The 26,804-nt window shown below is 55.8% G+C and overlaps 2 protein-coding genes across 13 annotated transcripts; both read right to left on the bottom strand.

Annotated features, from left to right (window-relative positions):
• Positions 1–600: 600 nt before the first annotated feature.
• Positions 601–3,883, bottom strand: PPIA (peptidylprolyl isomerase A). Of its 2 annotated transcripts, XM_037041032.1 has the most exons (5): positions 3,751–3,883; positions 1,969–1,999; positions 1,795–1,883; positions 1,423–1,595; positions 601–939 (listed from the first exon to the last, which is right to left on the bottom strand). In XM_037041032.1, exons 1-5 carry the CDS (start codon positions 3,817–3,819, stop codon positions 807–809), a joined length of 495 nt encoding a protein of 164 aa, XP_036896927.1. In that variant the 5' UTR covers positions 3,820–3,883; the 3' UTR covers positions 601–806. The 2 variants fall into 2 exon arrangements, with proteins under 2 accessions (XP_036896927.1, XP_036896928.1); XM_037041033.1 differs by lacking the exon at positions 1,969–1,999 and having other exon boundaries at positions 3,751–3,848.
• Positions 3,884–9,618: 5,735 nt separating this feature from the next.
• Positions 9,619–21,816, bottom strand: ZMIZ2 (zinc finger MIZ-type containing 2). Of its 11 annotated transcripts, none has more exons than XM_037041021.1 (19): positions 21,568–21,816; positions 18,005–18,127; positions 17,772–17,886; positions 17,351–17,553; positions 16,953–17,145; positions 16,482–16,739; positions 16,180–16,326; positions 15,723–15,800; positions 15,366–15,525; positions 14,675–14,819; positions 14,378–14,588; positions 13,561–13,666; positions 13,236–13,414; positions 12,375–12,442; positions 12,068–12,136; positions 11,577–11,821; positions 11,026–11,195; positions 10,695–10,934; positions 9,619–10,179 (listed from the first exon to the last, which is right to left on the bottom strand). In XM_037041021.1, the coding sequence occupies exons 2-19, from the start codon at positions 18,052–18,054 to the stop codon at positions 10,072–10,074; spliced, it is 2,745 nt and encodes a 914-aa protein (XP_036896916.1). In that variant the 5' UTR covers positions 18,055–18,127; positions 21,568–21,816; the 3' UTR covers positions 9,619–10,071. The 11 variants fall into 11 exon arrangements, with proteins under 11 accessions (XP_036896916.1, XP_036896917.1, XP_036896915.1 ...); XM_037041022.1 differs by having other exon boundaries at positions 18,005–18,130; positions 21,587–21,816; XM_037041020.1 differs by having other exon boundaries at positions 21,587–21,816.
• Between the last annotated feature and the right edge of the window lie 4,988 nt (positions 21,817–26,804).

Genomic DNA, 26,804 nt, shown 5'->3' with positions numbered 1-26,804 from the left:
GGATTGCCCTTCCACCTATGCACAGGTCACTCTGGACACAGAACACTCATACTTCACATTAGGGGAAACCTAGTTCCTCAGGAAGGGCCTCATCTCAACTGGATCCCCCAGCTAGGGGTGGTCTAGACTGCATTAAAGGGACTTCAGGGGCAGATGCCCTCTGCAAGCCAGAGCACCATATACCTGACTTTACACCGTCAGACAGTTTAATCCATTTCAATCTATACTTTTCGATAAACCTTCCATTCTTCATCCACCTCCTCAAAGTCAACAGTTCCAATTGTTCTGCCAACGTGGCCCCACAGACCTCCCTCAAGGGGCACCAGGGTAGGCTGTTCAAGTGTGCCTTCTCAATTCATTGCCACAATTAACTTTGATGGTTGCTTCTCAATGTGCCAAGCAGAAACTTCTTTCTAGTGGCACAGCTCCCAGCTCCTTTCCTACCCTGCTTGTAGCCCCAGCTTACTTGGCAGGTACTCCATGACACTTACTTAGGTTAGGGAAACAAAAATTGCAGTAGCCTGGAATTAAAGAGCAAGGTTGCCTTAAAAGTAACCTGCTGCTGAAGGTAAAACCCTAACCAAAACAAGAACAGACAACTGTTGTTTAGTTTTTATTTCATAATCATAAACTTAACTCTGCAAACCAGCTAGACTTGGAAGGGGCAGGGAAAACACGAAACCCATTGAACTGCGGCGAGAGCACGAAGATTATAGAACATTCCAAGCAGATGGGGGTGAAGGGGTGCTCTCCTGAGCTACAGAAGGAATGGTCTGGTGGTTAAGATAAAACGTAAGTCAAATGTATTAGAGTTGTCCACAGTCAGTAATGGTGATCTTCTTGCTGGTCTTGCCATTCCTGGACCCATAGCGCTCCATGGCTGTCACAACATCCATGCCATCTTTCACCTGGCCGAAGACCACATGCTTGCCGTCCAGCCTGAAAGAGAGCAATCACTACCACCAGTGACCAGAGGTAACAGGCACCCTGCACTGTGCATTAAGATGAGAAGAGTGCCCCACAAACCAACGCAGCACACTAAAGAGAGCACCAGAAGGGTGGCTTATCCAGCCTTTAACATTAGCTAATGTTGACTCATTTAAATACTGGGAACGCTATTTCATCCTTCTACCTAAAGGAAAAGCAACACAAAGACTGACCCAAAAAGGTGGCATAAGACTCTACAGCCTTGGCAAGGGAGCTCAGTTGGTTAGAATGTTGTCCCGACATGATCCCTGGTCAGAGCACATACAAGAATCAACCAATGAATGCATAAATAAGTGGAGCAACAAATCAGTGTTTCTTTCTCTAAGATCAATAAATACATAAAATATATATATATAAAAGGGCAAAGAGATCACGTGCTAATTGAGATAAAACACTAGTTGTTCCTTGGTTACCCCTGCCTGGTTCTGCCCTTACCACTCAGTCTTGGCAGTGCAGATGAAAAACTGGGAACCATTTGTGTTGGGTCCAGCATTTGCCATGGACAAGATGCCAGGACCTGTGTGCTTCAGGACGAAATTCTCATCATCAAATTTCTCCCCGTAGATGGACTTGCCACCTGTGCCGTTGTGGCGTGTGAAGTCACCACCCTGTGAATGTAACAGAAACTTACCACCATTGCAACATAATCAGAAAGCATGCCAATCATGCAAGGTTCAAACTTCAAAACTCAAGTTTAAACTGACCAGAAGGTTTAAGTGAAGCCAAAATGGCAAAGTAACAGGTCATGTGTACCAATCTCATCCCAAACAAAGGTACAACCCATGTGAAGATCAGTACATTTCATACCTGGCACATAAATCCTGGAATAATTCTGTGAAAGCAGGAGCCTTTATAACCAAATCCTTTCTCCCCAGTGCTCAGAGCACGAAAGTTTTCTATCAAAAGAGAAAAAAAGAATGTATGTACACACAACACACAATTAAAATTGGATCACCTTATTAAACTTAAATAGGAACTAACCTGCTGTCTTTGGAACTTTATCTGCAAACAGCTGTAAGAGAAAAAACACCTGCTTACATATTTTATTGCTAACTACCCATGTCTCCAGGGGCTTTTGAATCAAATTCATTTTCTGCCTACAAAAAATTTCTTCAGCAATTGCCCTGAATCCCAAATAAGAAGTGTTTCAAGCAATCTTAATGACCTGTGGGGGTGAATTGGGCGCTGTGAGACCCAAAGACATGCCAAAAATCCAGAACCCGCAATGCCTTAAATAGTGTGAGGCTTCTAAAAAGTGACTTAGAACTTCTGAGTATGTTGACACTTACTCAACAGATACATGGCTTCTCAAGTATCACCACCTCCCCCCACCTCAGCTGGAACTGAGGGACAGATTTTCAGGAATGGCAACTACTCCTGCTACACGATTCCAGCAACTGCTCTAATTATAGTCACTGGCAATGAAAATGCTACCACCTCCAATCTGTTAACACAGCTCTAACGGATTAGATAAGCAGCCACGTCTTGGTTTCTAGGTTCCTTACCTAGGGGGGGGGGTGTATAAGATCAAGATTGGTTCCTAATGCATCTCTGGCTTTGAACCTTTCCTGCGTGCACACAGCATCTTGGCTAGAGAGAATTAAATGCCACAGAAAACATTTACAAGCCCTTCCACAAAGACAGCGTGTTTAAAAAGCAATCTAACTCTTACACCAATATGTGCCTAAATCATCTACGCCAAGTCCCTGGATGTTTCACCTAGGAGGACGCGGCTTTTTAGCTTTAAGTCCCTGCACCTACAACATCCGGTCTCTAAGCAGTGCTTTTCTCCAGGCCCTGCGCTCCTCACTCAAGTCCCTACCACTTCCCGGTTAGGCCCTAACTCCGGTTCAGGACTTCGCTGGCAACTCCACCTCCATTCTCGCCCAGGAACCCGTGGGAGGTCCTATCGCCTTTCCACTAAGCCCTGGGGCTAACCCGACACTAACACGTTACAACGTGCTCAGCTCCGGCCAAGTTTCCACGTGGGCCCCTGACAGTTACGAGCGGCTCACCGCAGGGCGGGCTGACCGATTGCGGTGCGACGCCTGCGGGGCAGGAGCCTCCGCCCTCGGCTGCACGAGGGAAACCGACTCCCAGGCGAGGCCCCTCCCCAAGCGCCGGCCTCTTGCGAAAAATCTACCGAAAAGAAGACCACGCCCAGGAACGTGGCCGGTGCCGCATGGGCAGCCCGTCGTCCAGGCTCACCCCCGCCCCAACCACGGAGCGCAGCCCCGGCCCCAAGGGCCCTGGCCCTCCCACGGGCGTAGTCACGGCGGGGGGAGGCGGGCCGCAGCGCCACCTCGCTTCCGCCCGGCCCGTGTCGATTCCACCGCACCTCCCCAACCCCCGCGGACGCCGAGTCACGCGGGGCCCGGTCCCCGGAATCTGGGCGAGCCCAGGCCGGCGCAAAACAAGGGCCCTCAGGTGCAGCGGCCGTGAGGAGCCAGGCAACCATCCGATTGCTCAGGGGGACGCCCGTGCCCTCCGTCCGTTTGGGGCGTTGCCAACCCACAAGGCCCACGGTCTGCGCGGCGGCCTACGGCTCGCGGTCCGAGCACGTGCGCGGCCGGAAGGGCGAGGCCGCCCCTCCCCCGCTGCCTTTGTCTGCCCGCCGCCCCCGGCCTCCCAAAATGGCCCCTCATCAGGAAATGGCGCCGCGCTCCTCCCGCGGGCGCCCGCCCGGGCCCCCTCGGCCGCCGCCCCCACCTCACTCCACCCCCGCCCCACCCGGAGCAGCGCCGCCGCCGCCGCCCGCCCCACCTCGAAGGAGACGCGGCCCAAAGGCTCGCCGTCGGCAGCGATGTCGAAGAACACAGTAGGGTTGACCATGGCTGGTCGTGTAAAGCTCCGAGGCGGCAGCGGCGTCTGCAAGGCGGCACGAGCCGTGGCGCCCGCCTCTCTTATAGTCGGACCGGGCCCCGCCCAGGGTCGGTCGCGCGCCGCCGCCCTAGCCAATCGCGACCGCAGTAAGTTGGGAGTGACAGTGTGTCTGGCCTTTGCGGTGAGACGGCGCTGGGGCGCGGGGGGGGGGGGGGGGGGGNGGGGGGGGGGGGGGGGGGGGGGGGGGGGGGGGGGGGGGGGAAAGACTGCAGGTGCGCGTGCGCGCTGGCGTTCTCCAGCAGGTTCCCGCCCGCGGGCTCAGTTGGGGCTCTGCGGTGTTGGGTGGAGTGAGGGGGCCAGGGACGCGGCCTCTGGGTGGTGTTGGGGGTGGGTGCCGGGGGCTGCCCAGGTAAGTAGCCGCAGCCGAATGAGGCGCGGGGGTCAGGAGGCCATCCTCCGCCTGAGCGTCCTTCGCACTGCGCTGAGGGGGCAACTGAGGCGAACGCAGGGCTCAAGGTCGCGAGGCGCTCCAAGGTCGCTCGGGGTCCCGGGACCCACCGCGGGACTCAGAGCCCAGGTGGCCTCAGGCACCGCCGTCTCCACAAGCTGCGGAGGAAGCGCAGCCGCCCAGACTGCGCGGTGACGAAATGCTTCCAAAATGCCCTACTTTCCGAAAATACCTTGCACTCTCTGACTGTATCTCCCCCGGGGGGAAGACACTGCGGCGGAGCCTAGCAGCCCCACCTTTAAGGACGCTGCGCCTTCCCCGCTTTGCAATCTCGGCGCCACCCCGACCTGCAAAAACAGATCTGTGCTCTGTCGGGCCCCCGCTCTGGTGAAAGACAAAGCAACAATTTTAAAGTTGATTTGCGCAGGCAAAGACAATAACACTTTATTACCAAATGCACTTATGCGACCCTAGCGTTTTGTTCAGAAAGCCTTGAAATGGCGATAAATTACACGTATACCCATCCCTGCCACGCAGCCGCAGTACTCACAGTGTTAATGAACATCTCAAACTCAGTTTCTTCATCTGTAAAACCAGGGCAGGGTGTGAAAAGCAAAGCAAATGAAACTCCGGGATGGAGAAGCCCAGCACCCGCCACATTCCGGGTCGTTCATCAGGAGCCTGACTACGGTGATCGCGGTGTGGTTTTCTCACCGCCCTCCACGATCTCTATCACAGACGCAGGTGTTACGGGTCCTGGGTGTTTCTCGGCTTGCTTTGAGTGTTAGCAAAGCCAACCCTGGAAACGGCTTTTTTTCCCTCCCTCACTCCACATCACCTGGTGCTTTGTGACCTTGAGGAAGCTACTCACCCTCACCTGACACCAAAAGGAGTCGAGGCCCTCACGTATAAACTCCAACTTCTCTCCCTTCCACTGGGAACCTGAGAGCATTTGGAGCCTCCCTCCGCCCCGCCCAAGGTGAATGAAAGAATGCAAATGCAGAGTGCCAAATAGAATCATCCTCTGACTTTCCTCATACTACAGTCTCTTTCTCAAAGATTTTATTTATATCTTTAGAGAGAGGAGAAGGGAGGGAAACATCAATGTGTGGTTGCCTCTTGCTCGCCCCCTTCTGGGGACCTGGCCCACAACCCAGGCATGTGCCCTGACTGGGAATTGAACCCACAGGTTCCCAGGCTGGCACTCAATCCACTGAGGGACTGCTGCTGCAAGTCCTGCCTGCTGTTCATCAACACTGTTGCAGCCAGGACTTAGGTCTGCTCACTATCCACACAGGCACATGGTGTGTACCCTCAGAAAGCAAGCATGCATGTTTTCTTTGGTAAGGGAGAATGGATGTTGGAGCAGAGCCTTCATTGACATTATGTATTGAACTGGACTTTCGAACTGAGTAAGACAGCAGCCGACACAGAACCTCCAGAATATGGGCTGCTGTGCCTTATTGGGGTGATTCAGACAAAAAAGCAAGTGCTAGTGAATTCAACAGCGCCCCGACCTGGCTCTAAGGAAGTGTTCCATCCCAGCAATCAGAACTGCGTTCATGCAGCATACTATATACAAATGCTTACATCGCAAACTCTCTGAGCAAGAGAGAATGTAACAGGAAAAGTAAATCAGGTTATCCAAAAATTACACAATCACTTCTTTGGAAGGGAGAAACTTGTCTCTTTAGGGCCTAGCTTGGTACTTCTGCCATCTCCCTTCTGCTCACAGCTGGGGGGAAGCTGTCCCTGCTGGGAAAACCTGTGACATCACCATCCCCAAACCCAGGGCCCTCCCCAGGCTGACTCTTCACCTCCATCAGGCATGTGCACTACCTTCTGCTTCTACAGATTCCTTGATGGCCTTGACTCTTCTCTCCCACTTCTCCAACTCTGACCTTTCCCCATTGAATTGCTTCCCAGATTTCTCCTGTGTCACAGCTACACAGTTGATCTTGTCAGTTGATCTTGTTTTTTTTTTAAAAAGATTTTATTTATTTATTTATCTTTAGAGGGGAAGGAGAGAGGAAGAGAAACATCAATGTATGGTTGCCTTTCATGCGTCCCCTGCTGGGAGTTGGCCTGCAGGGAACCGACCTGCAACCCAGGCATGTGCCCTGACTGGGAATCAAACCGCGATCGTGTGGTTCCCAGGCCGGACCTCAATCCACTGAGCTACACCAGCCAGGGCCGATCTTGTTTTGTCCCATACACACCTGCCATGGGGGACCTTGTCCACTCCCATGGCTGCAATCTCAGGTGACTTCCACACTAAGGTCTCCCCCACACCTCCTCTGTCCCTCCTGCTGCAGCACTCGCTCGGAAGGTGCAGCCTGGTTACTGGGCTCCTGGTTTGCCACCCAGAGTGGTCATTCTCAGAACCATTTGACTGTAACTCCCATGCTTTACAGCCCTCTTGGAGGACCCCAGGGCAGGGCCCACAGCATGGGATGAAAGCAGCTCCTTCACAGCCTGGCCCCAGCTGGCTGCCTCCAGCCTCTGGGTGGACATTTCTCCTTCCACATTCTTCCCATCACTGTATTTTGTGTTTCCAGGACTCACTCTGCCTGCTCAGTGCCTGCCCCAACGGCCCCTTCTCAACCCAGTTGAGAAGCCCAGCAAAGCTCAACCCTGTTGCTCTGGCCCAGAAGTTACCCAGAGTCACAGCATCTGCAACACCCAGACTCAGTACAAGTGAGTTGGATGGATGCATAAATGAAGTCTATGACCCCACAGGTGGTTGATGAGAGAGCCAACCAGAGCCTGACTCTGGAGCATGTCGTCCAAGGCTGTGAAACAGCCCAGGCCCAGTTCAGCAGGTGTCCCTCCTCTGGACACTCAGTCAGCCCAGGAGAGTGTCCAGGGTATGAGGCAGCTTCACTTCAGTACTCACCACCCCCACATCTGCTAGCACCTGCCCACACCCTGCTTCCTCCCAACCCATCCTCTCCTGCTGCATCTCGCCAGGCCCCTCACAGGTGGCTGGCCTCAGTGTCTCTTCCACCCTCCCCTCCTCTCAGCATTTCCTCTTCCTGCAGTTCCCCCTCCCCCTCCCTGTGCCCAACCTCAGATGCATGCCCCATTGCTGCTCTTAGGTCACTTTTCATAATGGTCTACACTGCTCGCCCTGACCCCTCATGCAGTCCGACTTCTGCTCTCACCAAGGCCCCCAGGTGCCTGATTTACGGCTCATCAGACTTTACTCGTTAAACCCACCAGGCCACAGGCTCACTCTGCCTTGACCCGACTCCTTGGCAGGTAGGACGGACTGTCTCAGTGGTCACCAAAGGGGGTTGCAGTGGGGAGAGCCAAGGGATGGGGATGGGAGCCCCTCCTGGAGAGGGGCCAGGGGCTGCCTGGCATTGGGATGTGTCCCCACCCTCACCCTTCAACTGTTTGGTGGTCCTGGATTTTGGGGTGGGGGTGGTCACTGACTTAATCTAACTCACTGGAGTGTTCAGCTGCTATTTGTTCTTGGGTCAGTTTGGGTATTTTGCATATTTCTCGGAATTTGTTCAGCTAGGTTACTTGATTTATTAGCACATAATTGTTTCTAGTGTTCTCTTATCCTTCCTTCTGTCAGGCCCGTACTAACTGCCCTGCTTCCATTGCTAATGTAGTCATTTGGGTCTCCTTTGGGTAGCTACAGATTTGTTCATTCTGTAAACACTTGTGCTTACGTTGACTATTGCTTCTTTGGGCTCTGGTTCACCTCTGCGTCTCTCATGACTTCCTTTCTGCTACCTCTGCTTTCAGTGCATGCTTTTTCTACTTCCTTCAGGAGTTAGATTTTTAATTTGGGACCTCTATTTCTTTTTTAATGCAGATGTTCACAGCTACAGATTTCCTTCTAGCACCACTCCCACCCAACTCATGAGTTTGTGTGTTTTCCCTCACCCCAAAGTGTCTCTTGTCACTGTGATGTCCTTTGACCCTTTGGCTCTTAGAGTTAATTTCCATGTATTTGTGAATTTTAGTTTCCCTCCTATTATTGTCATCTAGCTTCATTCCCCTGTGCTTAGAGAAGGTACTTCGCATGATTTCAGTCTAACTTATTGGTACTTGCTTTGTAGCCCAATACATGGTCTGCTATGGAGAATGTGCTTTGTGTTGTTGTGTGGAATGGTCTAAGACTGGCTGGCTTAAAAAATTTTTTTAAAATTAATTTTAGCCCTGGCTGGCGTGGCTCAGTGGATTGAGTGCTGGCCTGCAAACCAAGGGGTCATGGGTTCAATGCCCACTCAGGGCACATAGCTGAGTTGCCAATCAGGTCCCCAGTAGGGGGCGCAGGAGAGGCGACCAATTGATGTTTATCTCCCTATCTAAAAAGTAATCAAAACCTTTAAGAAACTTAATTTTAGAGAAACGTCAATTTGCTGTCCCACTTACTGATGATTCAGTTGATTCTGTGTGCATGCTGAGAACTGGACTCACAGCCTTGATGTACTGGGAACACACTCTAACCAACTGGGCTACCCGGTCAAGGCACTGGCTTTGCTTTTTAATTGCGTAATGTTTGTTGCACACATGAGAACATGGCACAGGATGCACACTGAGGTGAAAACCCATGAAATCACTGCTCTGCTCTTCCTTGGGTGCCCCAACCCCACAGAAGCAGGCACGGGAACCCTGTGAAAGGCAGAGCAGGTGAGCTTGGACAGGCATCTACTGTGGGGGGCCCACACCCCGGCCTCTGTCCTGCGTTGAGAGGCGGCGTCCATAGCAATGTCAGTTCACCCACACCATGGTGGTCACTGCTTAGTTCTTTCTGAGGACTCTAAGTGGTTTGCAGCCTTGCACTTGCACCCTGATCTCTCCACGCTGCTCCCCCCCACCCCGCCCCCGCCAGAAAAAGCTCCCGCAGTGCAGTAGTCTGGGGCGCCAGCACCCATCCAGCTCACAAAGTCCCCCAGAGGGCCCGGGACTGCTGATGAGAAAGTACTGGGCTGGGCTTTTTGGTCCCCAGTTTGGACTTCGGGTGTGCCCTGCAGCCCTGGAGGTCCGGAATCGCCCTTGTGGCCAGACAACCCAGAAACAGGCTGCAGCAGGACGAGCAGGTCTGTCTGTGGGTCCAAAAATGTCAACAGCCAGGACTGGAACCGCCCTCCCCGCCTGCACGTGAAACCTGCCCCCCACCCTGCCAGGCAAGCGGGGCTGGGGCACCAGGTGGCCAACAGGGCAGAGGGCCCCACCCCAGGCTTCCTGCCGGCACGCCCACGCGAGGGGACAAGGTGGCAGAGGTGCCTCCCGGCTGGGGCGACACTTCACAAAACAGCAGGCCAGCTCTCAGGCCGCAGCCAAATTGGAAAATTCCAGGGATGAGGAAATGCACGGAGGCGGGGTGCCACGCAAGAAGACCCGGGCCACCATGGGAGTCTTTAATCGAGACGCAGGCGGGCAGTCAGGCGCCCCCACCTGGCGATGAGAGGCGGCAGGGCTGCACAGTCACGGTTCGGGGTTGCGGGGGCGACAATGTCCCCTGGAGGTGCATGAGGCTGCACCTGGGCAGGAGGGGCCCCTCCCTCCACATCCTTGGGAACCACTGGGGTTACCGCCGGGGGCAGCAGGCAGAGGGCGCGCTTGTGTGGTAAGTGGCTGAGGGGGTGGGGCGTGGTGTGGGGGGTGGGGCAGGCCCCTGGAACCTCCTGCAGCTGCCAGCGGGCGGGGCTGGCACGGGTCCCTTTCTGCCAGGACAGGGCTGTTTGCAGCTCTGTGTTAAGTGGCCCAAGGTGAGCCTTGGGGAGCGAACGGAGGGAAGCCAGGGCACGGTGACACCTGCGACCTGTCCCGCCTCTGGGCTGCCAGCGGGTTCAGTTGTTCTCAAAGAGAGAGAGCAGGTCATCGCTGCTGTTGGCGGGCAGGTCAGGCGGGCCCAGGTAGGACAGCAGCTCATCCGGGTTGGTCAGTTCTGGGAGCAGCTGAGGACACAGCAAACTGGCCTCAGACCCACCTCCAGCAGTCGGAGGCAGCCCAGTCCCAACGGGTGAAGGGGTGACCGGGATGTGGGCTGCCCCACCCCTCCCCTCCATAGGCAGGCCTGAGCCCCAGGCCATGTGGGGCTCTCCCTACAGGCCTCTGTGACCAGGAACCCCTGACACGTTGCCCACAGCCAACACACACGGAAAGGCAGGGCGGAGCTGCTGCAAGCTGCAGGGAGCACAGGCCTGTGAGGGGACCCCACTGTGAACAGGCCATGTGGGAGCTCAGGTTCCCAGTCTGTAGGGTTTGCTGCTTAGAGCTGCTATAGCTGTGTTCGTGTTAAACCTTGGACCCCCAGGCTTCAGCTGGGAGTCCCAACCCCTGGGGCTCTGCACATGCCACTTGCTGCCTCCTCTCCACCATCACTCAGGTGTGAGCGTGTGCACCCGAGACAACAGAAAACCAGCTCCCAGCCAAGCTCCCAAGTGCTCCCAACAGTGGGCATGGTACTCACATCCAGGGCTGGTTCTGGGGCCTCCCCTGCCCCAGATAAGGGGGTGCCCATCATGCCTGTGGCAGCATGGAAGGCCAGCTCGCCGACAGGACCCGAGCTCACTGGGCCCAGGGGTTGCCGGGTCACTGGGAGAGGGTTAGGGTGGTGCAGCTGGGTCCCTGGGGGGCCTCCAAGTGTGGGGGTGTGCAGTCCAGGTGGTCCAGGGTTGTGGGCCGGGTCCAGGTGACCTGCAGCTGCCATCTGAGAAAGGAGAGAGGACCTGGTAAAAGGGCTCAGGGATCCCTCAGGGGGGTGGTCCCTTGGTCCCTTGGCCCCTCGGCCTGGCACCCACCTGGCCGGGGAGGCTGGGAGTAGACTTCTCTGGTGTCAGGAGGCTGCTGGGAATGTCAGGCTGGTAGGAGATGGGGGGTGGCCCCGGGGTGAACTCAGGAATGATCGGGGTGCTGGGTGTGGTGGGTGGGAAGGAGTCGGGGAAGGTTCCGGGTCCCAGGAAGCTGGAGCCTGAGAGAGGAGAGCCAGGTCCTGCGAGGGGCCTTCAGAGGGCAGGCCACAGTGCCCAGCACCCCAATCCTTTCTGAGCTCACCCCAAGGTCATCACTCACATGCCAAGAAGCCATGGGAATGGGGCCTACCTCATCACATGAGGTCAGATGGGGCCAGGCCATGGGTGTGTGCTGGCAGAGGGACCCTTGTTGGAAGCTGCTGGGAGGGTGGGGTGCAGCTTCAGCTGGAGGCTCTACGGCCACACCCATTGGCTCAGTGGAGGCCACCTCTACACTGCGTGTCCACAATCAGTCCTGCCAGGCATGGCCCACATAGCAACACCCTCACAGGCACCTGACCATTCTGGAGAGCACGGTCATTTGCCAGGGCTATACTCACCCTGGCTGGGGTAGTCACTGGGGGCCGGGGCCGAGGGAGGCTGCAGGGGGGAAAAGGGGGTGGCCCCTGGGCCCAGGGCGGCTATCATCTCCATCACGCTAGGCAGGAGTACGTGTGCAGGGCTCACGGTACGACAGCGTTTTAGCACTGGCCCATCCGGCTCCTCCTTGATGTGCATATCAGGCTTCACAGGCACTGGCTTCCAGCTGCACGTGGGGTCGATGGTGATCTCCTCATAGTCAGAGCTGGGTGGGACACAAGGACAGTCACCGCCCATCCCGCTGCCTCTCCTTGCCCCACGGCAATTTCTAGGCAGGCCTTCCACTTAAATGTACATTCCATGTGCCCTGTGGGATGCTGGCCATGTGGGGGCAGATTCCATGACACCGGGAACGGAGCGCACTTTGTGGATCCACAAGGGTGCCACCCCACCCATCCCGGGGCTGCCCTCGGCCGACCACAGAGGCCAGGGAGGCTGCAGGAAAACTCACTTCTGGATGTAGGTGAGGATGCCCAGCATGTATTGATCCACCTCCAGGCCCTCCAGCAGGGCTGTCTTGCTGCAGAGAACAAATGGGACACGGCTCAGAGGCCTAGCCCAGCCTACCCCAGGCAGAGGGCCGCCACATCTCACCCCTCCTCTGTCCAAGGACGCCCAGTGTGAGGTGGCCCTGCATGAGGTCTTGGCCCCAAGCTATACCAGTGACTGTGCTGTGACCCCTGACCATGGCTTGGGTGTTGCTTGAATAATTGTCCTTGCCCCTGGCACCCAGTGAGGGCCTTCTCTGAGACACTTACTTGCACACGGGGCACCTCCAAGTCCCTCGCTCACAATTGAGTTGCAAGTAGGACTCCAAATCGAAGCACTGTGGGGAGGGAGACCATTTCTCACACTGGGCCGGCACCCGGCCACGCAGTTGCAGGATCACAGCGCTTATTTCCCTGCATGTTTGAGGGGCTGTGTGCACCAGGTTGTCATGACAATGTTGTTCTAAGGGACCAAGACCGGATAGCCACGCAGCCCATACTGGGAATAGAAGGCCCTGGGGCCAAAGCCAGCGTCAGGCAGCTATGCTCTAGATGTGGTGTCTAAGGAAAGACCAGCGCACAGGGCTATGCGCACTCTTGTGTGGTCACAAAGGTGGCGGGCACACTAGTCTGCAGTTTCAGCAGAGAGCCCGGGTGGCATTCCTGAGGTCGCAGCAGAGGACTGCATCCTGCATCCTCAACACTGTCAACACCGCATCCCCGGAACTAGTAAGATCACTATGCTTAGAACAAATAAAAGCCCAGCCTGAGGGAAATGGAAGGAGTCAGGCTACCTGCCCACTGGCTGGGTGGCCTGTCCTATCACCTGCAGACCCAGGTGCTGAATCTCATCTGCTAAAGATAGTCAGACAGTTGCCATGGCTGCTGTGGCTCAGTGGATTGAGTGCTGGCCTGCAAACTGAAAGGTCACCAGTTCGATTCCCAGTCAGGGCACACACCTGGGTTGTAAGCCAAGTCACCAGTAGAGGGCGTGTGAGAGACAAGCAAACACTGATGAGCCGCTCCCTTTCTCCCTCCCTTCCCCTCTCTAATAAAAGAAATAAGATCTTAAAAGAAAAAAAAGATACTTAGACAGAGGTTGTTCTGGAAAAGGCTGCGGTGACCACCCACCTGTATATGGCGACAGTCGTGGCCTCGGGCAGGGAGCTGGATCCTGCGGAAGGTGATGGGGCACTTGAGGGACACCTTGATGGCCGTCTGCTCTACCCCATCCTCTCCGTTGGGCCCAGGGGTACCAGGAATAGTGCCGCTGCTGAAGTTCCGTTTTACTGGCGGTGACAGGGAAAGGACTGAGGAAAGGGCCACAAGAAGGATGCCACAACTCCGAGGGCCCATCTGGAGCGGAGCACTGCCCCTGCTTGGACCCCTTGCCCAGGGGGAGATAGCCTCGTCAGGCAGGGGTGATGCCATGGGGCAGGCCGGGCAGGCCACTCACTCTTGGTGACGCAGTGCTCGGCGGGCAGCAGCCGCTTCTTGAGGAGGCCCTGCAACACTGAGCGGACGGCCGGCCGGTGCACCAGCTGCAGCACGAACAGGTGGGACTGCAAGGCAGGGGAGGGTCAGGGGGACACGGGCCAGGCCCAGCCCCCAGCTTCTCAGCAGCAGCATATCCTCCAGCACAGTGCACAGGCTAGTGTGCTGCCTCTCCCAGGGGGGGCCAGGTGACAGGGGGCTGGCTCTAGACGGCTGGCTCTAGACACCTGCGCTCTGCTCCGTACCCCACATCCTAACCCTTCCACAGCACCATCACGTGGGCCCCTGAGAGTCTGTCCGCCTGCAGTGCTCCCCTCTCCCTACATCTACTCCTGGGCTGCCCATCTGAGCTCAGCTGCCTGGGCCTCAGGCTGCGTGGAGTCAGGTGACCCCCTACAATAACTCAGGGCCCATGAACTTCCTCCCAATGGTGGTATGAGCACCTACTTAGTGCTGGGACCTAACTGGAAGCCTTGAGGGTGGGTTTAACTGGGTCCTCTCCTTTTAAAAAAGATTTTATTGATTTATTTTTAGAAAGAGAGGAAGGGAGGAAGAAAGAGAGCAAGAGAAACATCAATGTGTAGTTGCCTCTTGCATGCCCCCTAGTGGGGACCTGGCACATAACCCGGGCATGTGCCCTAACTGGGAATCGAACTGGTGACCCTCTTTCTCAGGCCAGTGCCCAATCCACTTAACTGGGTCCTCTTCTTAAAGAGTTGGAGGACAGATGGAACAGGAAGCCATGGGCAGGACAAAGACCCATTGCCTGGGGTACTCACGCAGCAGCAGGCCGTGACCGTGATCTGGATGGTGTTGCGGCCCGGCTGGCACACGTGCTTCAGGTACAGGGGCTTGTGGGAAGTCTTGTTGTCACCACGCTCGATGGTGAGCGGGGTGGCATTGACGCTGACCTGCACTGAGGCTGGCCAGTTGGTGTTCATCTGCCGGTCCTCGTGGTGGTAGCACTTGAACTGCAGCTCCAGGTCAGGCCTGTGCAGGGAGGACCGACGCTGAAAGCCGGGCGGAGACATGAGGGGCCAGGCATGAGGGGCCATGGGGCAATGGGGGATGCTCACCTCAGCATCAGGGTCTTGTAGACAGAGTCTCGGAGCTGGAAGGCGTGGTTGCTCACAGCCAGGTTGTGCTGCAGGCGGAAGGGCTCCAGGACCACCCCATCCCGCACAGGGAAGGTCAGCCGCAGCTCATCACAGGGGCCACTTCCTGGGAGCAGGCTTTGGTATCAGCAGGCCTCCTGCTCAGGGCAGCTCCAGGCCCCCAGCCCCACAGCAGCACAGTGGCAAGGGCGGGGAGTAGAGGGACCTATGGCCTTTCCTCCCCGACACAGGGCTTGGGTCTGGTTGGCATCTCTCCTGCAACCCTGGGCTCTGCTGTCGTGTCCAGAGGTAACAGGACTGTCCCATGGTTCCATCCTGCCTCAGTCACCCCACATGGCACCCCCTAAAATATAGCCCAAGAATACGCCCCAACCCGGAAAGGAGGTGCTCCTAGTGCTTTCAGTAGGGTGGAGATTGAGGAGGGTATCAGCTGGCCACCTGCCATCAATCACTCTGATGCTCCAATTAGCGTTAAAGATCCTGATCACAGGGGTTCTGAACCAGGAGTGGGCCTCAGGGGCCCGACTTTGTGTGTGAGGGCACTTTCCCACACAAGCCCCACAGGTGCAACACTCCTGCAGAGGCCCCTGCAGGAGTGAGTCCCAGGTTCCCACCCACCCACCCACCCACCCCAGAGCCAGGCGACACTCACCAGCGGGTGATGGGTGCAAGGAGCTCACACTGGGCTTGAGGTCAGGCAGGAAGGGAGACTTGACATCCTGACTGTACGAGACGCTGCTGCCAGGGGTCATGGGTGGTGTGGGGCTCCCTGGCAGTGGGGAGCCGGGATAGCCAGGGAGGGAGCGGGCCTGCTGTGGGGTTAAGCAGACAGTTAAGGCAAAGCAGGGAATAGGGGGGTGGGGGGCTGCAATGTATTTATGAGCACCCCTAGGAACAGACAGGGCTGCTGAGGGTGCCTGGCTGGGTGCCCACACTTCCTTGTTCCCAGGAACCCTCTCTCCTCATGCCCACCCAGGCAGCTCCCCACCCCGCTGCCAGCTGCCCATACCCCACTCAGGCCAGGCTGGCTGTAGCCGACGCTCCCCACACTGAAGCTGGTACCCTGCCCGTGGAACTGCTCCGCAGGCTGAGGAGAGAAGACCACATGCACCTGGGGTTCCAGCCTACCCCCTATCCCTCCAGGCCCCGCACAAGACCCAGGATAGGGCTGAGGGCAGGGAGCCCGCCACACATATGGGCCTTGCCTTTTACTTTTTTCTTTGTATGCTTTTGTGTTTTCTAAATCATCCATAGTAAGCACATACTGATTTCATAATTTTAAAAACTGCCACCACAGAAACAGATGACTGGTTTCAGACCGGTTTATGGGGACACCACAGAGAGGCCATGCTCTTGGAGGGCCCTGAAGGGCTGCACCCCCACCCTAGCCAGCCCAGCCTGCTCGAGGCCTGGCTGTGTGCCAGCATTGGCATCAGCTGCTACAGGCCTGGAGGAGCTAGCCCTACCTTGTAGTGCAGTCCCAGGGGGCCAGAGGTGGAGAGGGGCAGCCTGTGACCAGGGTAGGAGGAGGGGGCAGGGGGCTGCCCGGGTGTGTACTGGGCAGTGCTGGGTGAATACTGGCCTCCCGGCAGGCACTGCTGCCCTGGACACACCTGGAAGAGGAAAAGGTGAATGCCCAGGGGAAGAACGGGGGTCAGGGAGGCCAGCTCCCGAGGAGTGGGCAGCATCCATGGCCTGTTTTCACACACAGGCGTCCAACCTCACCATGGCCCCACGTGACACCTGGGATAAGGGCCCCAACTCTCACCTCACTGGAGTAGACTCTCTTGATGCCCTGCCGGGGCAGCGGCTGGGCCTGGGGAGGCCCTGGGTACCCGTGCGGGGGCAGACGCTGCCCTGTATACAGGGGGGCTGTGCCCACTGCCCGGGCAGGGTTCATGCCCATGGGGCCAGAGGGGCCTGTCAGCCCTCCCATGCTGGCAGGGTTCATGCTGCTGGGGACGCTGGGCCCCCTGGGACCTCCGTGCTGCAGGAACTGGCTGTTAAAAGACTGTCCGGCCCCCATCTGGGAGGAGAAGAAGGACCATGAGGTCCAGCCACTGCTGTGGGTGCCCCTGTCCTATCCCCTCAGCACCTTGCTCCTGTCTGCCCATCTCCCTCCCAGGGCTTGTCCTCACGGCCTGTACCCTGTGTGCACACCCAGCAGCCCCTGAGCCAGCCCAGCTGCACTGTCCCCAAATGCCTGGGTCCTCCCTCCCAGGAGGGCCTGCAGCCTCACCGCTCCATACTGGCTCAGCTCCTGGCTCTGCTTCTCCTGTAGGGCAGCCACAGTAGCCGTGGCAGTAGCTGTAGCGGTGGCAGCAGCAGCAGCCACAGCAGCAGCAGCCGCTGCTTGAGTGAAGTCTGTGGAAGGTCGTGTGACATGGGAGGGGAGGCCTAGACCCCCAGGCGTCCCAGGGCCACCTGCATACCTGCTCGAGACACAGATGGCTTGGCTAGAAGCTCGTCCCACCTGTGGCCCAGGGGCGGGGCACTCTCCACCAGTGCTCCCTCACAAGCTAGGGGAGCCAGCGGGGAAGCACAGAGACAGGATGTCTAGCGAACCACTGCTGCAGTTCCTAGGTGCCTGCCTTGGGAGGGCCCCTCACACACCTACCAGGGGAGGGTCCCGCTTACCCAGTGGTGAAGCTGGGGCCTCCGGGGTAGCCTCCACGGCCATACACTCCCTGCTGCACGTAGCCCTTGTTGGCGCCACCCTCACTAAATGCCTGCTGTCCCAGGCACTGTGGGGAGCTCAGGGCTGAGCTGCTGCCTGCCATGCCAGGCATCATGGAGCTGCCAGGGGGGCTTCCCGTAGGGCCCATAGGGCTCCCCAAAACCTGTGAGGAAGCAAGAATCACCAAAGGGAACCATCCAAACAACTTGTTTCACGTGATAGCTCTAATGTGAGCAAAGGAGACACTGGCAGGTAAGGTGGCAGGCAGGGGCAGCTCACGGGGGGTCCAAGGAGGCCACGTGTGCAGGGAGAACTAGACTCAAGGGTCCGGAGTGCAGGGAGCCCTGGCTCCATTCTGGCCGAGACCGGAGGCGGGCGCACCTGGCTCTGCGCTGCACTGCCGACTCCCCACACGGTCGTGACCACCGACAGCGCTCCTGCGGGCTGAGGGGCACTCTGTTGCCACGGCACCGCCTCATAAACGAAGGGACCATCACTGCAAGGACAGGGGTGGCAGGGAGGCCTGGGTCTGGAGGCCACAGGTGTGGAGGAGACACTGCCTGGGAAGAGCTGGAGGCTGGGAGTGGAGGGGTCCACAGCAGCAGCCTACTCACCTGTGTGGTGCAGAGGGCGGGGCAGGTTTCATGGGGTTCATGGGGTTCATTGGCTTGGGAGCAGCCTGAAGGGTAGCAGGAAGCAGCTCTCAGTGGTGCTGGTATGGGACTCAGCTGCTCTGGCTGCTGGGACAGGAGGGAAGGACAGCAGTGGAGATGCAGGTGGGGAACCCTGGGAGCAGGTTTTGGGGTTCAGGGTCTGGGGTCAGGATACAGGGTTCAGGGAGCAGGGCAGAGGCAGCTCCCCTAGGCCCTGGCCTCACCCTCCTATGTTCCTGTTGACAGGGACAGGGCAGGCTACATTGGGGGTACCAGGGCAGCTCAGGGGGGCCAGGTGCTAAGGAAAGCATTCTTAGACATGACACCAAAAGCACGATGTGTAGAAGAAAAAATGGAAACTTCTACTCTGTGAGAGAGGTTACTTGGAGGACGAGAAGACAAGCTACAGATGGGAGACTTATCTGCAAACCATACAGCTGACAAGACTGGTATCTGGAATGTACACTAAAAACAAGTCCAATTAGAAAAAGGCAAAAACATGGGACACTTCACCGAGAGGATGTGCAGATGGCAAATGAGTACAGGAAGAGCTCAGCATCACTGGCCATTGGGAATATAAATGAAAACCAGGGTGGGGTGTCCCTGCACACCTCCCAGGATGACTGGAGTAAGACAGTGACCCTGGATCGTCCCATGCTGCTGGTGGGAGTGTGGGGCCCAGCCCTCTGGAAAGCAGTAAGGCGGTTCCGTAAAATACTAAGCCTGCAGCTATCATCTAACCCAGCAACTCACTCCGGAGCGTCTATCGCAGAGACACATACACAGGTGTTCGTGTGAAAATCTGTCCGTGAATATTCACCACAGCATCACTCCTAATCGCTGAAGAATGGAAACCCAGATGTCCTCCAGGAGTGAAGATTAACCAAGGCTGAGCTTCCCCAGCCAGAGGCATAAAAGGGTGAGCTGAGCCAGGCACCAGCCTGCATGAATCTCGGGAAATTCTGCTGCGTGGAAAAAGCCAGTCCCCAAAGGTTACACACTGTCCAATTCCCTTTATATAACCTTCCTGAAATGACAAGATTACAGAAATGGAGAACAGATGGGTGGCTGCCAGGGGTTAAATGTGGGGAGGACGGGGCCGCAGGGATGCAGAGATGGAAATATCTGTATCTCAAGTGTGGCCACAGAGAATCCTGCTGTGCCGCTGCAAGATGTTACCACCAGGGAAGCCAGGTGAAGGATACACTATTCCTATGGATCTAGAATTCTCACAAAATAAAAACTTAGTTAAAAACCCACCACTCGCCCTGGCTGGTGTGGCTCAGTGGATGAGTGCAGGCCTATGAACCAAAGGGTCACCAGTTCAATTCCCAGTCAGGGCACATGCCTGGGTTGTGGGCCAGGTCCCCAGTAGGAAGTGCATGAGAGGCAACCACACACAGATGTTACTCTCCCTCCTTTCCCCTCTCTCAATAAATAAATAAATCTTAAAAAAAAAAAAACCAACCCACCACCAGCCCCCTCTCTCCACTGAGGCCCACTGGCCATCTGTCTGGCACCTGAGCGGGCTGGGATGGCCAGGCCCACTTTGCTGCCCCAGAAGGAGGCCAAGTTCCAGGGCAGGGGAATTGCATGCATTCCACTCAGAACTGCCTACACCAGCATCCCTTGGGAGGGCTGGGGCTGGAGGAGGGGGACGGGGCAGGTGCAGGGCAGCCTCCCACACCACGTGGGTCTGGGGAATTCCACTCCCCAGGCTTCTCTGCTGTGGACAGACCACAGACATTTCCAGTTCCCCCAGGGCTGATTTCGTGGGGGCGGTGACTTCCTGCCTGCCCAACCCCTGAACTAAGTCTGCTCTCCTCCCTGAGAAAAGACCACAGTCTTCAGATACCTCTGCAGGTACCCCTGCCCCTCTGCTCCTCACAAGGGCCGAGGCTATGAGTACAGATCCTCCTCCCTCCTCCTTGCCTGGAGCAGAGCTGGGTAGGAGCCAGGAGCAAGCAGGGCCCGTGCCTGGGTGGTACCAATTCCAGCTGGAAGCCAGGACCCCTTGGCAGCTGGCCTGAGGTTGTCTAGAAGGCCACACGGCTTTCTTGGGATCATATGACATCTTCCTTGAGAACACACTTGCCCAGACCCCTCTTCTTTGGAACCTCAAAGCAGCCGCACCCCAGTCTCCCGTGTGCCACCTGAAGGCAGACACTAATGTTGGTCATCCCTCTACCACCCTCCACTCCATCTCCCTGTCTGGTCACCCAGGAGCAGCAGGACCCAACCCCAGCAGGGCAGCCCCTGTCCTCGGTCACAGAGTGGGGATGCACTGCCTCCAGCAGGCCAGGGGCATTAGTTCCAGAGGGACCTGGAGTCAAACAGCCCTGAGACCCAGTACAGTAGAAGGACACCAAGGCATCCTCACATCTGCAGGGGCTGGAAGCCCTGCCCTATCCACCTGCCAGGCCCCAGCACTGCAAGAGTTCATCAGGGGCACCCAGGAAGGAGCCATGCACGAATGCCCAGGGTGTGGGGTGCTTCTGAGATCCGCTGAAGGGTTTTACTACTTTGAGCCTCCACTCATATATAATGGGGACTGAGAAGAGGAAAGGACATGTGACCACCTTTATGTCATCAGTCCTGGCTTCTGTCCTGGACACAGGTATTAGTGGACACTGAGAGAGGCCTGGCTGAGATCAAGCCAAGGAGGAGTCCTTCCCAGGCGTCTTCCCCAATTCCCATTCTAACCTGTAACCATTCCCTGGGTGTGACAAGTCCTCAGGGCCAGTACCCACTGGCTGAGCCTGAGATCCCTCACTGGTCCTGTTTCTGCTCTCAGGCTTCTTCCAGGAAGTCCCTCTGATTGTGGCCCACCCAGAATTTGGTGACTGAATCTGTGTTCACCCTATCCGACCTGCCCCATCTTCTAAATCGAGTTGCGTGTTCTGTGTACGTCCCTGTGAAATCTTCTGCGATAACGAGTGACTTACAGACATCACCATGCATGTTCTGCAACTATCAGGAAAGAGGACATGGGGTAGCAGGTGTGGGGGCAAGACGGTGCGGAGCAGGTTAGGGTGCAGCAGGTCAGCTGGGAGGAGGTCAGGGTGTGAAGAGGAGCAGGAAGGGGAAAGACGGGCAGCGGTAGCAGGTCATAGAAGGCTAGGGCAGGACTCCCTCCCGCCCAAGCTTCTGTGTGTTCCGTTTGGAAAGGGGTAAACCCAAGGATCCCCGGCTGGGGCTTAAAGGTCAGCGTCGCTGGGCCAGGTCCCTGCGCCTGTGGGCGCGCACAGCCAGAGGTGAACCCTCCAGACACAGCGCTGAGCGGCGGCCGCGGGGGCAGATCTGCGAGGCCCGGCAGCCTCCCGCACACCCCTCGGGGGCTCGGCCGGCTAACGGCCGACGCAACAAAGGCTCAGGTGAGAGGGTCGCCTGTGCGCACCGGCCGGCCGCCCGGGACCACGACGCACGCGCCGCAGGCCAGCTCCGGAGCTCCGCCGAGGCGCCGCACCTGCCGCCCCGCACCTGCCGCCCCGCACCTGCCGCACCTGCAGCCCCACCGCACGCACCTGCCTGCGGCCCGCTCACCTCCGTGCGGCCCGACCCGGCCCCTCGCCGCCGCGGTTCCCGGCCCGCTCCGCTCCATGCGCTCAGCTAGCTCTGCGCGTCGCCTGCCACCCAGGGGCCGCTACCGTCCGCGCCATCGCGCTGCTGCTGCTCCCAGGGCACAATGGAGCTGCCGCGCCGCTCATGCATATGCATGACGCTACGCGGCCCCGCCCCCAGGCCAGAGCAGTAGAGCCCCGAGCCAACGCTCGGGCGGGCCCATCGGCGGGTGGCTCGGGGACCGCAGGCTGACCGGGGGCAATCTGCGACTCCGCCCCCTCCACACCTTTCCACACGCGGTGTCCACGGAACCACCACGCTTCCTGCTTGCTCTCTGCCGGGGCTGGGCAGGCTCAGGACAGAGGAAGCGAGGGAGGGGTCAGGATGGAGGAGTGAGAAGGGGCGGGGTGTGTCAGGGTGGTGGGGACAGGAAGAAAGACGAGATGGGGCGTGGCCGGGGTGGAGGAGGCGGGATCTGTCAAGGCGGCCGGGGCTGGAGAAGGGGAGGGGCGGGGCCAGAATGGAGAAGACGAGGGCGGGGTCAGGGTGGAGGAGCGAGAAGGGGCGGGGCCTGTTAAGGTTGGGTAGGCGGGAGGCTGGGTGGGGCCAGGGCGGAGTAGGAGGGCTCTGTCAAGGCGGCAAGGACTAGTGGAGAGACTGGCCGTCTGGGCGGCGGGGCCAGTAGAGGGGCGGGGCGGGCAGAGGTGCGCAAGTATCAGGGGGCCTTTTCTGGAGGGGTTGGGATCCTGAAGGGAAAACGACGCAACCAAACCAGTCACTCTGCTCGCTGCTCTCCCCTCTCCCAGAGCCACCCCCGTTGGGGATATTTTTGAGTTATAACCAGTGGCGCAGCCTCTTTGATGTTTGCGCCTTTCAAATGCTATTATCACTCTTTAAATTATTCTCCACTTTTCAGACCCTCCTTTAGGAAAGCCGCATTGTGATTGCCCACAATATAACATCTACCATCTGAACCATTGCTAGTGCACCGCTCAGCAGTATTGAGCGCATTCCCGCTGCTGCGCAGCCCTCGCCGAGTCTGTCCACAGGGCTCCTCATCATGCAAAGCGGACCTCTGTCCCACACCCCTCCCCCAGCTCCTGGCACCACCAGCTACTTTCTCAGGGACCTCTTAAGGATGGAGTACTGGTCCTTTGTGACAGGCTTATGTCCTCAAGGTTCATCTGCGTTGCAGCACATGTTAGACGTCCTTCCTTTTCAAGGCTGAATAATGTTCCACCTTAGCCACGTTTTATTCATTAATTGGTCCACAGACTCCCCACTGTCCGTCTTTGGCATTGCTGAAATTCCTTCCCTCCAGGCTGTGTGAGCCCTGTGCTCTCTTTCTTTTGAGGATAATTAGTTCATGGAAGAAATACTGTGGGCCTACTGTGGGCCAGGCACTGAGGAAATGTAAGTTTCTGCCAGCTGTGCTCGTGTCAGCCGCAGCCCACCAGCCTCCACTCGTCCCCATCACCACTTCCTGTGTCCTGTCTTTGCTCCATGCACGGAACTGAATGGTGGCCCCCAAAGACATATCCGAATCCTAGGCCCCAGAACTTGCAAAAGTTATCTACGCAGCAAAGGTGTGAAGGAGCCAACTGTGAGAGGAGGAGCTTACTCCAGATCACCCCAGTGGGCCTGGAAGGCCTTCAAGAGAGGCAGGGGGCGTGTGTGCCAGACCTGATGAGGCCACAGGGCAGAGACTGAGAGATGTGGGCACCAGCCAAAGAATTGAACGTGCAGGGAAGGGTCCTGCCCTGGAGCCTCCAGGTGGAGCATGGCCCTGCCCACCTGGATTTCCACCGTCTGACCCCCAGATGGTGCAAATGGACTCCTGTTGTTTTAAAGCCCCAGTTTATGTCCTTTGTTACTGCCGCACTTTTCCTTTTGGTCTCATGGGGGCCAGTGTCTCCTGTCTTCACCCAGGTCACCTAAAACTGGTGACCAGACTAACCTTCCAGGACACCACGTTTCCCTGGAGCCACCTCTCCTTTCCCTGGACTCTCTGTCCCTCCCTCCTCCTCCCTGGACACCCTACTCAGCCTGCACTTGCCCAAGGCACCCCACTCTCAGTGGGCTCTTCTTCTCTCCCTACTGGGGAGGGCACCTGCCCCAGGCTCGGTCCTCCAAGCCACCCTGTTTCCCACACTGTCTCTGGCTTGTGTGGCCTTTAGCTCTATGTGGAAAAGACTCTCACCTCCCCCAGGTCAGCCAGGTCCACTTTTCTTTCTGCTACCAATCAATGTCCACATGCACAGAATGGAGCTCTGGGCCCTCCTGCAGCCCCCACCCTGTAGTTCCCCCCACCCTGGGGAACTTCTCACACTGGTTCCTGCCATGCTGGCCCCAGCCCCATGACTCTCTCTCTTTTTGCTCTTAATAATGTATTGAGACACAATTCACACTCCACACAATCCATCCATATAAAATGTACAGCTCAATGGTGTTATATTTATTCAAAGTTGTGTAGCCACCACCACAATCAATGAGAACATTTCATCACCCCAAGAGAAGCCGCGCATCTGTTAGCAGCCAGCCGCCACCTTCCCCCAGCTGCCAGCAGCAACGAGTCTACTCTGTCCCTGTGGAATTGCCTGTTGTAAACATTTCATATGCGTGAAGTCAGTGTTGTATCACGCGTGAGTATTTCATTGCCTTCATACGGCTGAATAATATTCCATTCTGTGGGCAGACCATTTTTTGTAACCACTTGTCAGTTGATGGACATTTGGGCTGTTATAAATAATGCTTCTTTGAACCTTCACATGCACATTTCTGGGAAAGCATGCTTTTCATTTCTCTGGGTGGTTACCTAAAAATGGAACTGCCGGATCATGGCTCTGTCAAACCTCTGAGGAAGCTCCTTCCTGTTTTCCACATCAGCTGACCATTTTACATCACTGCCAGGGCCATGAAAAAATCTTTTCATGTGCTTATTAGTCATACATATTTTCTTATTGAATTTATTGGGGTGACATTAATAAAATTATAGTCTTCAACCATATGTAATTTATAACCGAGTTTTCTTATTATTATTGAGTTGTAGGAATTCTTTATATATTCTAGGTACAAGTCCTTTACCAGATAATGTGATTTGTAAATATTTTTACAAGCTGTCTTTTCACATTTTTGTTAATTTTTTTTAGGTTTTTAAAAATTTATTTTTAGAGAGAGGGGAAGTGAAGGAGGGAGAGAGGGAGGGAGAGAAACATCAATGTGTGGTTGCCTCTCATGCATCCCCTACTGGGGACCTGGCCCACAACCCAGGCATGGGCCCTGACTGGAAATCAAACCTGAGACCTTTTGGTTCACAGGCTCATGCTCAATCCACTGAGCCACACCAGCCAGGGTTCTTTTCACTTTTTAAAAAAAATTTTTTTTCTAGATTTTATTTATCCTTAGAGGGGAAAGGAAGGAAAGAGAGAGAGAAATATCAATGTATGGCTGCCTCTGGTGTGTCTCCTGCTGAGAACTGGCCCGCAACCCAGGCATGTGCCCTGACTGGGACTCGAACTGCGATCATGTGGTTCGCAGGCCCGCGCTCAATCCACTGAGCTACGCCAGCCAGGGCTCTTTTCACTTTCTTGATGGTATCTTTTGACTCACCAAAATCTATATTTCCATTTGTTATTTATACTTTTTTGTGTCATGTAGAAGAAATGGTTGCCCAATCCAGGGTCACACAGATTTATATTTTCTTCTAACAGTTTCGTAATTTTAGCTTTTATGTTTAGGTCTTTGATCCAATGCGACTGAATTTTTGCATATACAGTGTAAGCTGTTAGTCCAATTTTATTTTTTCATATGGATATTCAGTTGTCCCAGAGCTGTTTGTTGGAAAGACTGTTCTTTACCTCATTGAATGGTCTTAACACCCTTGTTGAAAACTGCTTGATCGTAAAGTAAAGGTTTATTTCTGGACTCAATTTCACCCACTAATGGGTCTATAGTCTGTCCTGATGCCAGTACCTCACCAGGATGATTACTGTAACTTTGTAGTACATTCTGGAATCGGGAAGTTGGAGTCCTCTTACTTTATTTTCCTTTTCAAGATTGTATTGGATAGTCTGGGTCCCTTGAATTTCCATATGAATTTTAGGATCAGCTTGTCAATTCCTAAAAAATACCCTAGGATTTTGACAAGGGACCCGGACATTGATTTGGAGAGTGATGTTATCTAATGATGTGACGCTGTCTCATCCATGAACATGGGATATCTTCCCATCTACTTAGGTGTTAATTTCTTCAACAATAGTTTGTAGTTTTTAGCACTTAAGTTTTACATTTTTAACTTTATCCCTAAGCACTTCTAGAGCAGAATTAGTTTATTACACTATGCAAATTATTAAAAATTATTAAAAGCCAGTTAAAGATTTTCATAAACACTATTCCAAAGTGTTAGTTTTAAAAATGTAATCAGCAATGTATGCATTCCCCATATGTTCCTCTCCACCCTCCCTACATTTTTTAATTTTTTAAAAATATTTTATTTATTTATCTTTTTAGAGGGGAAGGGAAGGAGAGAGGAAAGAAACATCAATGTATGGTTGCTTCTCGTTCATCCCCTGCAGGGAACTGGCCCCTGCCGGAAACTGGCCTGCAACCCAAGCATGTGCCCTGACTGGGAATCGAACCGCGATCGTCTGGTTCGCAGGCCCGCGCTCAATCCACTGAGCTACACCAGCCAGGGCCCATTTTTTAATTTTTAAAAATGTATTGATTTGAGAAATGATAGACAGACACACACATATCGATTTGTTGTGTACTTGGAGTACCAAGATGATGCTCTAACCAACAGAGCGACCCGGTCAGGGCTGCCTCCCTACCTCTTAAAGCGAACTTGAACCCAGTATAACAAATACTTCAGGAACAACCAGAAGTCAGCCATATGAAAAGGTGAGTGATGTGCAGCAGAGGCTGGTCCTGTCTGTCCAGGGGGCTGCTGATAATCGGCTTTGAAATGTTGGGTCTCGCTCATAACCGCTGGGTACTATGGAGAAAGGTGTCTGCCCAGTTTAACTGTCGAGTTCCCACAGCCAAGTGCTGGTCTAGCAGTCTAGCAGCTGCATGGGGAACCCTGGGTTGGGCTTGAGGACAGACCTTCATCTGCCTGTGCGCCTCCAGCAGGCACGCAGAATGGAATTTCAGTGTCAGCAATGCAGTGTGTGGCTGAGCAGCTCACCCCTGTAGCACAGTA

This window comes from Sturnira hondurensis, unplaced genomic scaffold (assembly GCF_014824575.4).
Source record: "Sturnira hondurensis isolate 20B ecotype Veracruz unplaced genomic scaffold, ASM1482457v3 Scaffold0002840, whole genome shotgun sequence".
NCBI classification, from domain to species: Eukaryota; Metazoa; Chordata; class Mammalia; order Chiroptera; family Phyllostomidae; genus Sturnira; species Sturnira hondurensis.
This window is presented reverse-complemented; position numbering and strand designations above follow the sequence as displayed.

Excerpts from the sequence above, each read along its gene's own strand:
- PPIA (XM_037041032.1), bottom strand. The coding sequence starts at position 3,819 with ATGGTCAACCCTACTGTGTTCTTCGACATCGCTGCCGACGGCGAGCCT. Across the intron at positions 2,000-3,750 it reads TGGGCCGCGTCTCCTTCGAG|CTGTTTGCAGATAAAGTTCC; the intron begins GTGGGGCGGGCG and ends TTTCTCTTACAG. Across the intron at positions 1,596-1,794 it reads TTCCAGGATTTATGTGCCAG|GGTGGTGACTTCACACGCCA; the intron begins GTATGAAATGTA and ends TTACATTCACAG.
- ZMIZ2 (XM_037041021.1), bottom strand. The coding sequence starts at position 18,054 with ATGAACCCCATGAACCCCATGAAACCTGCCCCGCCCTCTGCACCACAC. Across the intron at positions 12,137-12,374 it reads TGGAGGTGCCCCGTGTGCAA|CAAGACAGCCCTGCTGGAGG; the intron begins GTAAGTGTCTCA and ends TGTTCTCTGCAG. Across the intron at positions 10,935-11,025 it reads CTCCCAGCCTCCCCGGCCAG|ATGGCAGCTGCAGGTCACCT; the intron begins GTGGGTGCCAGG and ends CTCCTTTCTCAG.